The 14,684-nt window shown below is 38.7% G+C and overlaps 1 protein-coding gene across 1 annotated transcript; it reads right to left on the reverse strand.

Moving 5' to 3' along the window:
- Positions 1 to 13,106, reverse strand: si:dkey-238o13.4 (uncharacterized protein LOC560780 homolog). The gene is made up of 6 exons (XM_034685815.1): positions 12,832 to 13,106; positions 10,837 to 10,944; positions 7,341 to 7,480; positions 7,021 to 7,117; positions 4,650 to 4,774; positions 1 to 1,049 (listed from the first exon to the last, which is right to left on the reverse strand). The coding sequence occupies exons 1-6, from the start codon at positions 12,914 to 12,916 to the stop codon at positions 873 to 875; spliced, it is 732 nt and encodes a 243-aa protein (XP_034541706.1). The 5' UTR covers positions 12,917 to 13,106; the 3' UTR covers positions 1 to 872.
- Positions 13,107 to 14,684: the final 1,578 nt, after the last annotated feature.

Raw genomic sequence — 14,684 nt, forward strand, 5'->3', positions numbered from 1 at the left:
TTGGGTATGTCTCAGTTCTCTTTTATTCCAGGCTCTTAGATCTCACTTCAGAGCGACTTAAGTCTGCAACATCCTCAGTTTATTAGAGCTTTTCAATCACAACATCTCAGCGCTCACAAAATAAAACCCTCAACATGTTCTGTAGCTTCTCTAACAGATACATCCACAGTGAGTCCTAAACATGCTGGTTCACATCAGACTTATGATGCCACCACCTCTTACATGCTGCTCTTTCTAATCATGTCAGAGCTTTAACAGAGTTGTCTGCAAGTTCAATTTACATTCAATATTGAATTTGCTCACTCCTTCTTTATTATACATTTGCAAAGTCACATTTTTGACAAATTCTTTAAAACCTGTGTTATTTTTAGTTTACAAGTCAGTAGCTCTCAATCTGTGCAACATGAAGCCTCTTTACATGTGGACTTCTGTGATCTACAGTGCTTACATGAACCCATCAAACACGACCTCACCTCCTGACAGAGTAAAGCAAAAACATACAACACTTTCCGACCTGCTGTTAAAATTCAACTTGGCTGTATTCAACCTAAAATCCATCCTCCTCATGTTTCAGTCTTCCTCTGATCTGTCCAACAGTTCAGCCATATGAGCTCTACTTAAGGAGTGCATTCAGCACCTGTTTTTTTTACAGACATATCACAACAGCTCGTGCAGAGGAAAGAGGTGCCGATTCAATAAGAGAAGCAGATTATATACAGTTATGATTTGAAACAACATTTGAAAAGGTGTGCATGGATCGGGTTAGCAATTCTTGGAGAAGAAATAAATGTAAATGATTTTTCTTGGAGAGTTCAGTGAAGGTCGGAGGAGAAGAAGTGAAGATGAGAGGTCAGGCCAGAGGAACAGTCTCCTTAAAGGCTCCTCTCCAGAAGGACAGTCTTTAGGTCTGCAGGGCAGTTGATGGTGAAGACGGTGTGGGAAGTACTCGGTCTTTCCACCAGGGTTGCGACAGCTTCACCCAGGTCCAGGTGGTTCAAGTAGCCGGGTGTTAGGCACTCTGGAGTGGCTACACCTGCGTTTATCTTCACCTGCAAGAACATCCAAACACAGGTGAGAGGAAGATGGATTAAGAGGTACAGAAACGCAGGAATGACAAGGTGCAAGTTTGTGCAAGATTCTGCCGATATATTTTAATAAAACTAAGAATAAAAAGCATAGTATTAATGAGGTGCTTTATATGAGGTGCCAAACAGATCAAAGTATAAGATACAGAAGGACAGATCAGAGATTGGGACGGAGTAGAAGTCAAGTGTTGCAGGTTTTTATGAACAGGTAGGTTTTGATTTGATCTTTAAACAACAGAAGAGAATCAGAGTTGTGGATGCGTGGAGGGAGAGAGTTCCAGAGAGTTGTGACAAAGGCTCTGTCCCCCAAGGTGCGGTGCTTGGTCTTAGTGATGGGGGACAGGAGGTTAGCATCTGAGGATCTGAGGCGGTGAGATGAAGAGTGGTGTTTGAGGAGGTGGGTCAGGTATGAGGGGGGTGAGGTTGTTGAGGGCTTTGAGCAGGATCTTGAAGTGGATTCTCTGCTCTATGGGGAGCCAGTGGAGGTGCTGAAGGATGGGTGTGATATGAACTCTGACATATTACTCCTGTTTCAGTGATCTCACACTGACTGACAGTTTCTATCAGGACTGATGTAAAGGTTACACTCATCACTTTAAAGCATTCACGGCCTGCCCAGAATAAAGAAATGATCTACTGTCATGTTAACGTCCAAGGATGAGAACTTCCTCACACTTAAAGACTGAAGGACAATTAAAGTGTGAGCTGATTGAGGATGAACTGCTTGATGAACTCTGACTTTCTGCAACCAGTATTTTCTTTTAAGTCTCTTCTGAAGACTTATTTTATTTATCTAAAGACATTCTTTTTAATTTCTGCATTTCATTCAGCGTGCTTTATTTATTTGTTTTAAGTAGTTCCTCTTTAATTTAAGTTTATCTACTTATTTTTCTTTAACCTTTAACTCACCAGGAATATTCCCACTGACATAAAAACCCAGTTTGATCTTTATTCAGTATGTCTTGATATTCTGTTTAATTCCTTTATTGTGGGGCTCTTTGTGTTTGTTTAGCACTTTGTAATGTCTGTTTTGGTACGTGGTACACAAATAAACTGTATAATATTATCATATTATACTCAAAGGAGAGAATGTAACTGTCCTCAGTCTGCTTTGACTGTCGGTATGTTCCTCTCTTTATCTCCACCCAGGAAACATTTCACACAAAGAGCTTTCCAAAGCACCAAACAGATTCTACCTCAATTCAAAGCCTCAGAAATGTTCATTTCATTCTTCATAGCTCATCACGAGATTATAGAAGAATCCTTCAGTTTGAGACATCAAACAGAGAAACCATTCTCACAAGACTTAAGTCGCCTGAACTGTAATATAAAACAATAAACACAAGTAGCGTTTAAGCCAACCATTCATAAAACAAACAAAAAAAAGGATTTTAATTGTTCAGGTCTTTCATTCTGAGGAGCTGTAAACAGTCATCATGTTTGTGTCTGCTGTTAGGAGAAGAATTAAAGTCCACTTTGTTGTGATGTGCAGGACGTCCACAGCAGTGCGGACTACACAACCTGTTGCAACACTGGTGCCAATGAAACCCATCATTTCCTCAGCTCTGTTTGGGCTCTGTGATTTAAATATAACAGTTTATAGAATAACTATTTTCTACATCCAACTACACGCCCATAGTTTTCTGAAGTTTTGAAGTAGACATATTAATTCCTTCAGTCTGAGCTAAAGTCTCTGGTTATTACATCTGAGTGTATAACAAAACACTTCAGGTACTTCATGCTCAAGCTTATTATTTAGTTTATTCATCTAAAGTGCATTAAAATGTTGCCTTTCTCTCCTAGTTTAATTAATTCCCCATTCTAGCAGTCTTTGGACGGATGGGCATTGAGGGGATGATGAATCAGAAATACAGGATAACTCGGATCTACTCGTTAGGGTGTTATGAATGAAGAATATATGTTATTTTTATTTTTCATCAGCTAACATTTATTTAAAGAGGAAGAAGAAATATGAATTTATTGAGGTTGAGCAGGTCCATTTGATGAGTGAATTAATGTCTGAATAAGTTGTTTTTTTGTTTTGTTTTATTGTTTACTTATTTATTTGTTTTTATCTTGTTTGTTTGTTTGTTTGTTTGTTTGTTTGTTATGGTGTATATATGTATAATGTAAAACAAAATGATACAAATATATATATATATATATATATATATATATGATGACTTCAGTGGCTGTGATGGAAAATGGGTGTTGCAAAGTTCAAAGTGCTCTAAGGGTCCTAGGTTTGATCTTTTTCAGTCAGTCTGTGTTTTTATCTACAATCTGTGAATCAGTTCAGGATTTTATAAGATTAAAATATATTGTTTGTTCTCTTACCTTACAAAAATTCTGATTAAAGAACCAGACTGGCTGTTTGATTGAATTAACACTTCAAACTAAAAATCAAACAAGAATGAGATTTATTTTGATTTAACCCAAACATCTTTCAGCCTTTTTCCTACTGAGAGCAAAAAAGCTTACAGGAGGCTGAGATGGCAAAAATCAAAAACGTGATATTTCAAGATTTTTGTTTTGGAAAAGACAACAAAGATAAACAGACCAAATACCTCTGTTTGTACAAACTGTATAATGCTAGCTGATGAGCCTTTATTTATTCATTCATTCATTTATTCATTTATTTCATTTATTTCATTTATTTATTTATGTATTTATTTATTTATTTATTTATTTATGTATTTATTTATTTATTTATTTATTTATTTATTTATTTATTTATTTATTTATTTATTTATCTATCTATCTACTTATTAGTCCAGAATGTTTTGTTTGTTTGTTTGTTTGTTTATTTGACTGCCTGTTTGTTTGTTTACTTACGTACTGTTATGTATGTATTTTGGAATGCCGGCTCTCTGACTAACCTGCAGTATTCCTTGAGTTAGTAGTCCATTGACAAAGTTTCTTTGCACTAAGATAACGATGCAGTTCAGCGTCTTCAGCACTCAGTGAACTAAGCGTGAACATGCCCTCAGCGTCTCCTGTTATCAGTCGCTCTCAGTTTAACATAGTCCAGCTTTTCTATCATCACCGTGTCAAATCAAAATTAGGAAGGGGCGTGACATCTGATATCAGTTCTGTCATTAACAGAGGCAGAGGTCTATATGAGGGGTAAATTAACAACACTTGGTTTTTCAGTGGAACAATTTCCAGGTCTAGAGCTGCTGCTAATTCCATGACACAATTCTATCAATTATCTCTAAGTTTACTTTGTTAAATTGAATAAAAACCAATATAAAGCATGCAGAGCATTTTAAAACAGACCTGGTTGTCACATCAAAATGAAGTGGAAGTGACATGAGGCAACTTTTGTAACTGTAAAAAAACCAAGCTGCAGTGAGATGGGTGGGTGATGCCAGCGCAAAAAACCCTATAAGTGGACACAGGCCCTTAGAACAATCTGACTGCTCGTGTGTTGCTGGACTATCAGTTACTTTAATATCATTTTTCCCATTTACTTCTGTGTTACCGAATCAATATACCAAGATACATTAACCCTGAATCATCCTATGATTGAAGTCTGGCTGTGTTACTCCTCTGAGGTCTCACCTGGTTGAGTTTGCAGGACACGTCAGGGTACTCCTCTCGTAGTACTTGGCAGAAGGCCAGGGTGCTGGCCGCTCCTACTGTCAGGAAGCCCGTACCTGGCATCAGCAGCTTCTCACCTGCTCCTCCTGGCACAGAGCAGAGGACAAGAAACTCTGTTTACAGCAGCAAACATAAAATGAACTACATTTCCACGATTCAGAAGAGAAGCTTAGTGCTGGACCTGCAGCTGAGGGGACATCATCTCACAGCAGGTCACAGAAACATAGACTCATATGGAGAAATGGAGAAACAGTCATGTTCCCTTTAATCTTAGGAGTAAGTTCAAACTGGTACTCCTTCAACTGAAACCATAAACCTGTGTCCACTTTACAGACGCCTGCAGGAAGTCAAGTGAACATAAAGTGGGAAAGGGTTAAACAACAGACTTGTATTTCACTCGCAGGGACCGAACCATCAACAGGATGTAATCTGACAATGATTCATTTATTTAATTTAACAGAGATTCTGAATTTGATGCTGAACTTCTCGCTGTTACTGATTAAGAGCCCTGTGTATGGAAGGAAAGAAAGAAATAGAAAGAAGTGTGGTGGGAGGGCACGGTGCGGAAACTGAGAATAAATGAGGAGGAGAGGGATAGGATGCGGTTGAGGAGTGGTCCTGCTCCTGAAACTTATATAGCATCCCTTAAGAGACGAGCACTGAGAGAAATAAAGATCAAACGTCAAGGTCAAATTAATGGTACTGAAGTAACTCATAAACACAGTAAATACTTTATGTCTAAAAATATAATTCCCTAGAATTTATCACCAAATCCACTTCATCATGTCCAGGGAAAGATCACAGATATCATGTAAATATATGTATATGAATATGTATATGTATAAAAAGATGGAGCAGCATCCTGGGTTAAACAGAGAGAGCAACAACACTCTGTGCTGTGTCATGTTGTCATTGTCACTGTGAGGTTTCATGTGATGGGGAACTTGGTGGCTATAAAAAACAGCACACCTCAAAAAAGTTATTTTATAAATGATGAAGAGCTCATTATTGTCTTCATTCATTTTCTACATTCATAAATTAAGGCCCTCATCATCGTTCATCAGTAACAGCTGTGATCCTGGCGACTGTGAACGTGAATCGTTATTCTTAATGATCAACCCGACCTCACTCCTCAGTTCCCATCAGCTCTACTAAACTGTTTAGACCACTTCAGATCCTTGTTTTGGTGTTCTAGCCCTCGACCTCACTGTTGTGATTCAGCACCACTGTTTCCATCTGTCTCTTATTTCCCCCTGATGTGCTTCTTTTAGACAATGTTGTTAAACACGCTGCTGCAAGCAAAAGCTGTTTCTCTTTAGCCAGGTGACCCTTCAGCACATCCCCCGTGAAATCAAAATACAGTGTTTATGCATCCTTTTTACTAAAGCATATGATGCCTAAACCCAACTAACCTAACTATCTTTGTTAGATTAGTTGGGTTATATTTTAGATTCTGTAAAGTAGCCCCCTTTTTTCCTTCATGACAGCTTTGCACACTCTTGGTATTCTCTCAGTCTGCTTCATGAAGTGGTCTCCTGGAATGGTTTCTAATGAACATGAGCCTTGTCAAGAGTTCATTTGTAGAATGACTTGCCTTCTTAATGTGCTTGAGACCATCAGTTGTGTTGTTCAGAGGTAGGGTTAGTACACAATGGATAGCCCTATTTGACTACTGTTGTAATCCAGATTATGGCAAAACCAGATTATTTCATAGTTTTGATGTCTTCAGTATTAATCTACAATGTTGAAAATATTAAAATAAATAAAAACCATTGAATGAGAAAGTGTGTCCAAACTTTTGACTGGTAGTGTACATTATATCCTTAAACAATAAACACATCACACTCTATATTGGGTATTTACCATAACAGATAATACAACTTGGAATGTTGTGGTCAAAATGACCTCTTGTGGCCTCTATAGTGTTAAACAGCACAATACATGCAGAAAAGATGCACATACACACAACACTGTGCATGAGGCAGGACTTTCCGGCCCTGCGCCTGGGTTAAATGACACATTTTCATGAGGTCCCTGATTCAACTCAGTCACAATAACTCACACAGTACTGAACACAAGTTTGACTATGTGAAACTCATTACTGCTTTGTGTCTACTGGACGTCTAAATATGAAACAGTTTGATAATATTTTGACTCTGAAGTGGCCAAAAGGATTTTCTCACCTCACTGGAGTCACAGTATTTCCCTACAGTGTGAAGAAAACTAAACAGTGGGGTCAGTTCATCTTTTGCATCCTATACAGACAAGCTCATCCTTCACCAAATCCACAGAAGCTTTGATATCAGCAGAGCTGAAAGGAAGAGGGAGTCACCTGTTATGAAGGTGTAGGTGCAGTTGGAGTCGTCCCTCACTAAGGGAAAGAAAGCTTTCCACGACACGAACGTGCTGAAGAGTAAAGTCTCAATCACCTGGAGAGATAACAGGAGAGATGAGGTAAAGTGATGAGAATCAACTCACCTGAAAACCAGGACACGCTTTCCTACAGGACCATTAAGATCTTAGAGCTACAATCACTGCCACCAGTAATAGACTCATAAAGTATACTCTGTATTTCTGCTTAAACACAAGAAACATCAACATTTAATCAAGAGGTTGGTCTGTGTGTAGTCTGGCTTATCTGTGCACGCTCACCCAGTGTAGGTCTTTGAGAGACTGTGTGTGTGGAGGTCCTCCCTGCCACCAGCTGAAGCCCAGAGAGGAGACGATGTCGGTTACCCTCCCGACTGCCTTCAGCAGGTCCTGCTTGGCCTGCTCTGCTCCCTCCTCTGATCCTGGGATAGGAAGAAGAATTAAGGAGAGACTTTCAGATGATGGTCTTGCTGAAAATGTCCTTTGAATGTGTGCGTGTGTGTGTGTGTGTGTGTGTGTGTGTGTGTGTGTGTGTGTGTGTGTGTGTGTGTGTGTGTGTGTGTGTTCTGTCTGAATTTTTCTGCCTGCATCTTTGCCAGCTATCAACAAACCTGCCTGAGCCTTGAGTCCCATCAGCAAGTTTTTGGCCTGCTAGCCTCGAGCTACCGTCCCACCATGTTAGCATCCTCCCTGCTGATCACCAGCTTTAGTCCATGCCAGCTTTCTGCCAGGTTAACATCAGTCTGTTCCTCTGCCAGCTCTGCAGTCAGTTAGACTCAGTGCTGTGAGCCTGCAGCCTTCCTGTCCTGAGGTCTGCTACCTGCCTGTCCCCATCAAGACAGCTATCACTGGCATGGTCTTCAGACTCTTAAAACTGTTTCAGAAGCCTTGCTATGTGCTCACTGACATCAAAAATCTCAGCAGAGCTTCTCCGGAGCCTCTGCTACCCAGTCTGGTTCCACTGTGAAGCCTGACTGACCCTGTTTCCTGACACTCAGGAGGCTGGTCCTGCATGAACTCTCTGACCCTCAGCTGACTGACTCTGCCTCCCTGTTCTTGAGCTGAGGCAGACCATACTCTGTGCTGCAGTAGTCCTCAGTTTCTTGCAATCCAGTATCTATTTGCACCCTCCCCTGCCCTTACTAGCTGTTGCCTGCAGGTCTGGCCTTCAGAGCTGTCTTACCTCTGTCCTCAGTGAGACAAGACCTTGTAGTCTGTCTCATTAACCATTTACACCCAGCCTCCTGACTGAGCTCTAAGGGTCATGGTTGGAGTCAAACCAGCATCTCTTGCACAGACGGCTTTAGTCCCTGTGTTTGTGACGTTTATGTGGCGCCCTGAGACAAGTTGCGTCCTCGTGGGCTTGAACCAGCTTGGACAGCACATCTGCTGCTGCCCTGATAAACACTCAGACAACAAACAAACAGTACGTCCTGAACAATGTACTCTTCACAGCCTAAGTCCATTGTATGCAAACAATCCCTTAATCTACTTTATTCTATGGTAATCACTTCTGAGCCTGTGCATTGTCATGGCTGTCGCTCCATAATGGAACCTCCTCTGAAGATAATCCATTAGTAAGTCAACAGAGACCTATGAGCAACCTATACGAACGATACTACTGTTTAATAACAGACTCTGATTCAGCAGGCAGCCAGATGTCAGTGTGCAGTCTCAGTTTCTCATCATGTCCTCATTGAGAAGAGGTACATAGAAATGATAATATGATAATAGAATACATGTTCATCTGATTAAGATGACTCACTCATTCCTCAGATCAGAAACTTTCCATCTGCAGGCGAGATGTGGTGCAGACTTTCTAATGAATCTAATACAAGAGAGCTGTGTTTTTATGACAGCTCATAAATGATACTTGTTGTTGTTCACTTTCTAGAGTTTGGCACATCTTCTTCTCATTTCAAATCAATAATGTCATTTCAGTTCTCAATTAGGGATCCATAATGCTGAAAGTATTGCATACAAAGACAGAATGCAGAGTGTGAGTGTATTTTTTTTGATACTCCATTGAATCCAGGCTTTTAGTACCTTAAAGGAAACCACTCAAGCTCTTGATAGCGGCCCTAAGTTGCTCTAAGAAACTTAGGACCTGTCGGTACTCCAACACTGGGCAAAGTCAACAGACAATTTCCACCAATGTTTTATTTCTCACTGCGAAGATCGCAACCATACTGTAATCCTTTTCAGACATTAGATGCTTAATTCAGGCATTGCGAGTGTACAGTTGTGCTTGTAAGTTTACATACCCTGGCAGAATTCGTGATTTTTTTTGGCCATTTTTCAGAGAATATGAATGATAAGAGAAAAACCTTTTTATTTCACTCATGGTTAGTGGTTGGGTGAAGCCATTTATTGTAAAACAACTGCGTTTACTCTTTTTATATCATAATGAAAACAGAAACTACCCAAAAAATCATAAATTCTGCCAGGGTATGTAAACTCATGAGCACAACTGTATAAGTGAAAAGTAATATTATCATTGTCTATTCTTACGTCTCGTCTAAAAACTTAGAAAGAGAAACTCGTGCTTTTATTTAATCCAGGTTAGATTTCTGCAATCCCCTGTACTCCTGTCTCACACAAAACAACCTCAATAAACTTCAGCTGATCCAGACTCATAACCAGGTCCAGCAGGAGAGAACACATCACACCCATCCTAAAATCACTTGACTGTCTTCTTTAGAATTGATTTTAATATGGTGCTGTTAACTTTGAAAGCTCATACAAGATCAGATACAGATACAGAATACACTGACGACCTCCTGACCCCCTACAAGCTTTCATGTAACCTCGGATCCTCTGGTAGGACATTACTAACCAGTCCTCAAACAGAAAAACTAAAGGGGATCAAGCTGTGTCTGTTCTGGGCCCCTAAGCTGAGGATTGACCTGTCAGAGGAGATCTGGGAAGCTGACACGCTGTTGTCTTTTAAGTCACTTTTAAAAACTCAATATTTCAGACTTTTTATTGAGTTTATTGTTTATTGTTTTGATGCTTGTTTGAAAACTTTCGTTTTAAATACCCTTTAATGGTTTGTAAAGTGCTAAGTAACTCGTTTTGAAAATTGCTATATAAATAAAGTTATTATTATTATTATTATTATTATTATTATTATTATTATTAGTAGTAGTAGTAGTAGTAGTAGTAGTAGTATGATTATTATTATTATTATTATCATTTTAATTGTTATTATTTTTCTTTATATTATTATTATTATTATTATCATTATTTAGATTATTTATGTTTTCTTGTTGTTATTATTATTATTACATTGTTATTATTATTATTATTATTATTATTGTTGTTATTATTTTACTTTCATTTTATTATTATTATTATAATGATATTTTTATCATTTTGTTGATATTTTTTATTATTTACCTTATTTCCTTTTTTATTCTGTTATTTTTATTCTGTTATTATTATTATTATTATTATTATTATTATTATTACTATTATTATTATTTTTATATAATTATTATTTTATTTTTATTTTTATTTTATTTTATTTTATTTTATTTTATTTTATTATTTCCTTTTTATTCTTGTTATCATCATTATTATTACAATTTAATTAATTTCTGTTTTATTCTATCCTCCTCTGAAGTTACATTTTGTAAGAGAGTACTGACCTATGTGCATAAGATGACCAAACTGAATCTTTATTACAGTTCCTTCACTGTGTTATAAAATGATAATGAAACGACCTTCATTTGTAACAGACTGCTAGGTGAAGAGGAGGACATGTAACTGGACTCACCCACATTCCCCACAATAGTAGTGAGGTTATCCTTTGTGTTGGGAGAGACGAATGAACGCAGTCTCTCTAGTCGGCTGCTGTCCCTGGAGATCACGGCGACTTTGAAACCTTCACACACACACACACACACACACACACACACACACAGAACATACATGAGATAATAGATTAATCTGTGGTGCAGACAGAGGGAAACAGACCCTTTAACACAGATACTTTAGGTTAATCCCTCCCATATGTAAAGAAACTCAATAAAAGGCCAACATTGTTTGAGTCCATCAGGGTCATCAGAGGAGTAAATATGAAGGAGCAGCAGATGGTAACTTTCTGCTCCGTTCAGACAGCACAGCTCTGGACATGCAAAGCTCTCTTTCGTCTCTTCTCAGAGCTCTTCACATCTCCTGCTCTGGTTCATGCAGAGTGCAGAGGCAGCAGAGCACAACAAATAACCCACTTTCAGATTTCAGTCTGGAACAGCCTCTCCAAGCGCTGAACACAGTCCAAAACCTGACTGGACCACCTCAGATCTTTAAATGTTACTCTATGAAAAGTAGTGAAGAGTCTGAACCTGGATCCATTCATACCAGACTGTGTGAGACTTTATGGATCAAATTAACCTGCAGGAAAATCCTTACTTCTATAAAACATCAGTCAAACTCTGACCTTTCCTTTCACCTCTCAACAAGAATGTGATTATTATTTTACAGCCTCGACACATAGCTTCTGTTGAAGGTTGCAGACTGTTTTTTTTAATCATCTGACCTCTTCTGTTCTGCCCTTTGAATACACATTTTTGTGAAGTCAGTAAATCCCATTAGAAGGTCAACACCTCAGCATACAAACGTGAATATTTACGAATAGTTATTGGGACTATTTTTGGTAGCAGATTCATACAATAATTATACTCTAATTAGTTTTAGATAGAAAGATGGATGTGAATAATATGAAAGTGAAATGGATTGATTTTTTGAAGGAGCTTTCATCACATTTCATTATTAAGCAACTCTCTGATACAGAGGTTTTCATAAAATCATAAAACTTGTGTGCTATCCCTGGAAGTATTTAAACAAAGGTTTTGTGTTTTGATTTGTTTTGATAAACTTCACTTTTTTAGATATGTTTACTTATTAATAAATGTTCTCATTACATGTCATTTTGAGGTTGAGTAAAACGTGTTCTGCGTCTGTTCACCAAACACTGAAGTTCTTGCAATCAAAGCATTTTTATTACCTTTCTGCAAAATATTACATGAAAGATTAATTAGAACAAGTTTTATCAGAGGTTTGACATGACATCATTATTATAAATTGTACATTTATGATGTGACATATTAGCTATTGTCTTTAGGAAGCACCATCATTTGAATAAGAGAATACAACACATCTTACATGGTTCTTAAAATCTTTTCACCTTCTGAATACATTTTGGTTGCCACAATTGCAGGAAGGTGATTTTTGATATAATTCCTACAATAGATTTAGGCAGAGAAGCATTGCGCTTTGAACTGCTGTGGGTCTCAGTTTGCGCAGCCAACACCAAGATGCGCTCATAATGATGTCTGACCTGACACATAGATAAACCCCGCGCGTAATGCACACGAGTGGAGAGCGCATCATTAGACGCTGTGGGCCAGATTCTTGTTGTTTGGATCACTAGCAGATGAAACAAAAAAAAAGTGTATTCTGAAGCGCCATCAGCATAAGATAATGAATTAAGATTTCATTGCAATATTATTCTCATTCAAACAGACGGTAACTTACTCTTAACAGTCTACTCTGAAGTGTGTCATGAAATAATTTGCAGGCGTAAAAACTGTGAGAAAATGTACCTGTGCGTAAAAAGTTTAGAAAGTATCCAAAATGTTTTAAAATCTGAATCAAAAAACTAAATGTTGTCGTTCCTCTACCTCTGTGCTAAAAGTATTTAATTTAAACGTGTTCTGAGCAGGAAGTGTCATAAAATCCAATGTGTCCAAACGGTCCCGGGTCAACTTACCTTTGTCCAGAAGTGCTTTAACTATCCCAGAGCCCACTGTCCCCGCTCCTCCCAGAGCTAAGACAACCCTGTCCGAGTTTGACATGCTGGCTACAGCTGCACAGACCTGCTGAAGGATGAAGGATGCTTCTGAGTCTGAGACTGAAGTTGAGGACTTGTGCTGAGCAACTCTGTCAACCCTGGGTGCTTTAAACTAAACCCTGGGGACACAGTTCCGCCCCTCTACCGCTGTCACTGTGGCCACGCCCCTGGGTCCTAAAAGAGGCTATATTTGTGTGTGCGTGTTTGTGTTTGTGTGATTAAAAACTAAGGATAACAACAGGGCACTCGGTTCATGGACATCCCGGAGCTTAAAGATGAAATGCTGCCATCTCGTGGAGGACCCATTGATTACAATACAGGCCTAAAAACAAACTCCAAATATGTTATGTTTCTGACCCACAAAGCTCTTTATGGTCAGACACCTTTGTATCTTAAAGAGCCCATAGTGCCCTATTACCCTTCTAGGCTCCCAACATGCAGGCCTGCTGGTCGTACCTAAAGTCTCTAAAAGCAGTATGGGGGGTAGAGCCTTCAGTTATCAGGCACCTCTCCTTTGGAATTATCTACCAGTCAGGGTTCAGGAGGCAGACACCCTCTCTACTTTTAAGAGTAGGCTTCAAACTTTCCTTTATGATAAAGCTTATAGTTAGAGCTGGATCAGGCTTGGACCAGCTCTTAGTTATGCTGCTATAGGCTTAGACTGCTGGGCGAACTGACACACTGGGATCCTGTCTCACCCCCATCCCATCCACCCCACCGTCACTTACTTTAACTCTCCCTTCCCCATTAAAGTTACTAACCATAGACCTTTCTGGAGTCCCTGAGCTCCCTTGTCTCGTAGGTTCCTCTGGATCTCTGCTGCTGTGGACGTGCCAGACTCCAGCTGCTACAACTACTACTATCCGTCTCACCACTATCTTCTCTCTCTCTCTCTTCATCTCCTCTATCCCTCTCCACAACACGGTCTCAGCAGATGTGTGTCTAACATGAGTCTGGTCCTGCTGGAGGTTTCTGCCTGTTAAAGGAAGTTTGTCCTTGCCACTGTAACTTGCTAAATGCTGCAAAGTGCTCTGCTCATGGTGGATTAAGATGAGATCAGACTGAGTCCTGTCTGTAAGATGGGACTGGATCTTATCCTGTCTTGATGTTGGGTCTTTGTTAATAATAGAACATAGAGTACGGTCTAGACCTGCTCTGTTTGGAAAGAGTCTGAGGATAACATTTGTTGGGATTTGGCACTATATAAATAAAGATTATTATTATTATTTATTGTAATAGTATTTTTAATTTGTATTCTTTCTCATTTATCACCATAGGAATCAACAAACCAGCAATGACATGTGCAATGAAGTTGAGCAAAGATTTACTGAACATGTGACTGTTATGCGTATACAAGTAAGCAATAAAAAAAAGAAAAGTAAAACCTAAAAGTCTGAATAGAAAAGGCAATCATGAACCAAATGCAGTTTTTAAAGTTAAAAGCACTTTTTGTGAATTATTAATATTGCAACTCTGTAATGGTCTTGAGTGTACAATTGCTGGGACAGTTTATGTGAATATTCCATATGAGCTCATTTTTTATGGCCTATATGAAGCAGCTGGACATGACAGTATGCATGCCAATTAGAGCACTAATTAGAATAAACTTTATCCAGACGTTTCAATATATGCTATATAAAGCTGGACCTACAGTAGATGTGAGTGGTCAAAATATAAACTGTTGGAAAGAAAAGGTTGTTTCATTGCTTATAGTTTATTTATATATCCAGTGTGACATTAACATAATTCTCTCGTACCTGATACCTTATGCT

The sequence above is a fragment of the Notolabrus celidotus genome, chromosome 6 (genome assembly GCF_009762535.1).
Source record: "Notolabrus celidotus isolate fNotCel1 chromosome 6, fNotCel1.pri, whole genome shotgun sequence".
Classification (NCBI taxonomy): Eukaryota; Metazoa; Chordata; class Actinopteri; order Labriformes; family Labridae; genus Notolabrus; species Notolabrus celidotus.

Excerpts from the sequence above, each read along its gene's own strand:
- si:dkey-238o13.4 (XM_034685815.1), bottom strand. The coding sequence starts at position 12,916 with ATGTCAAACTCGGACAGGGTTGTCTTAGCTCTGGGAGGAGCGGGGACA. Across the intron at positions 10,945-12,831 it reads TAAAGCACTTCTGGACAAAG|GTTTCAAAGTCGCCGTGATC; the intron begins GTAAGTTGACCC and ends GTGTGTGTGAAG. Across the intron at positions 1,050-4,649 it reads TGTCCTGCAAACTCAACCAG|GTGAAGATAAACGCAGGTGT; the intron begins GTGAGACCTCAG and ends ATGTTCTTGCAG.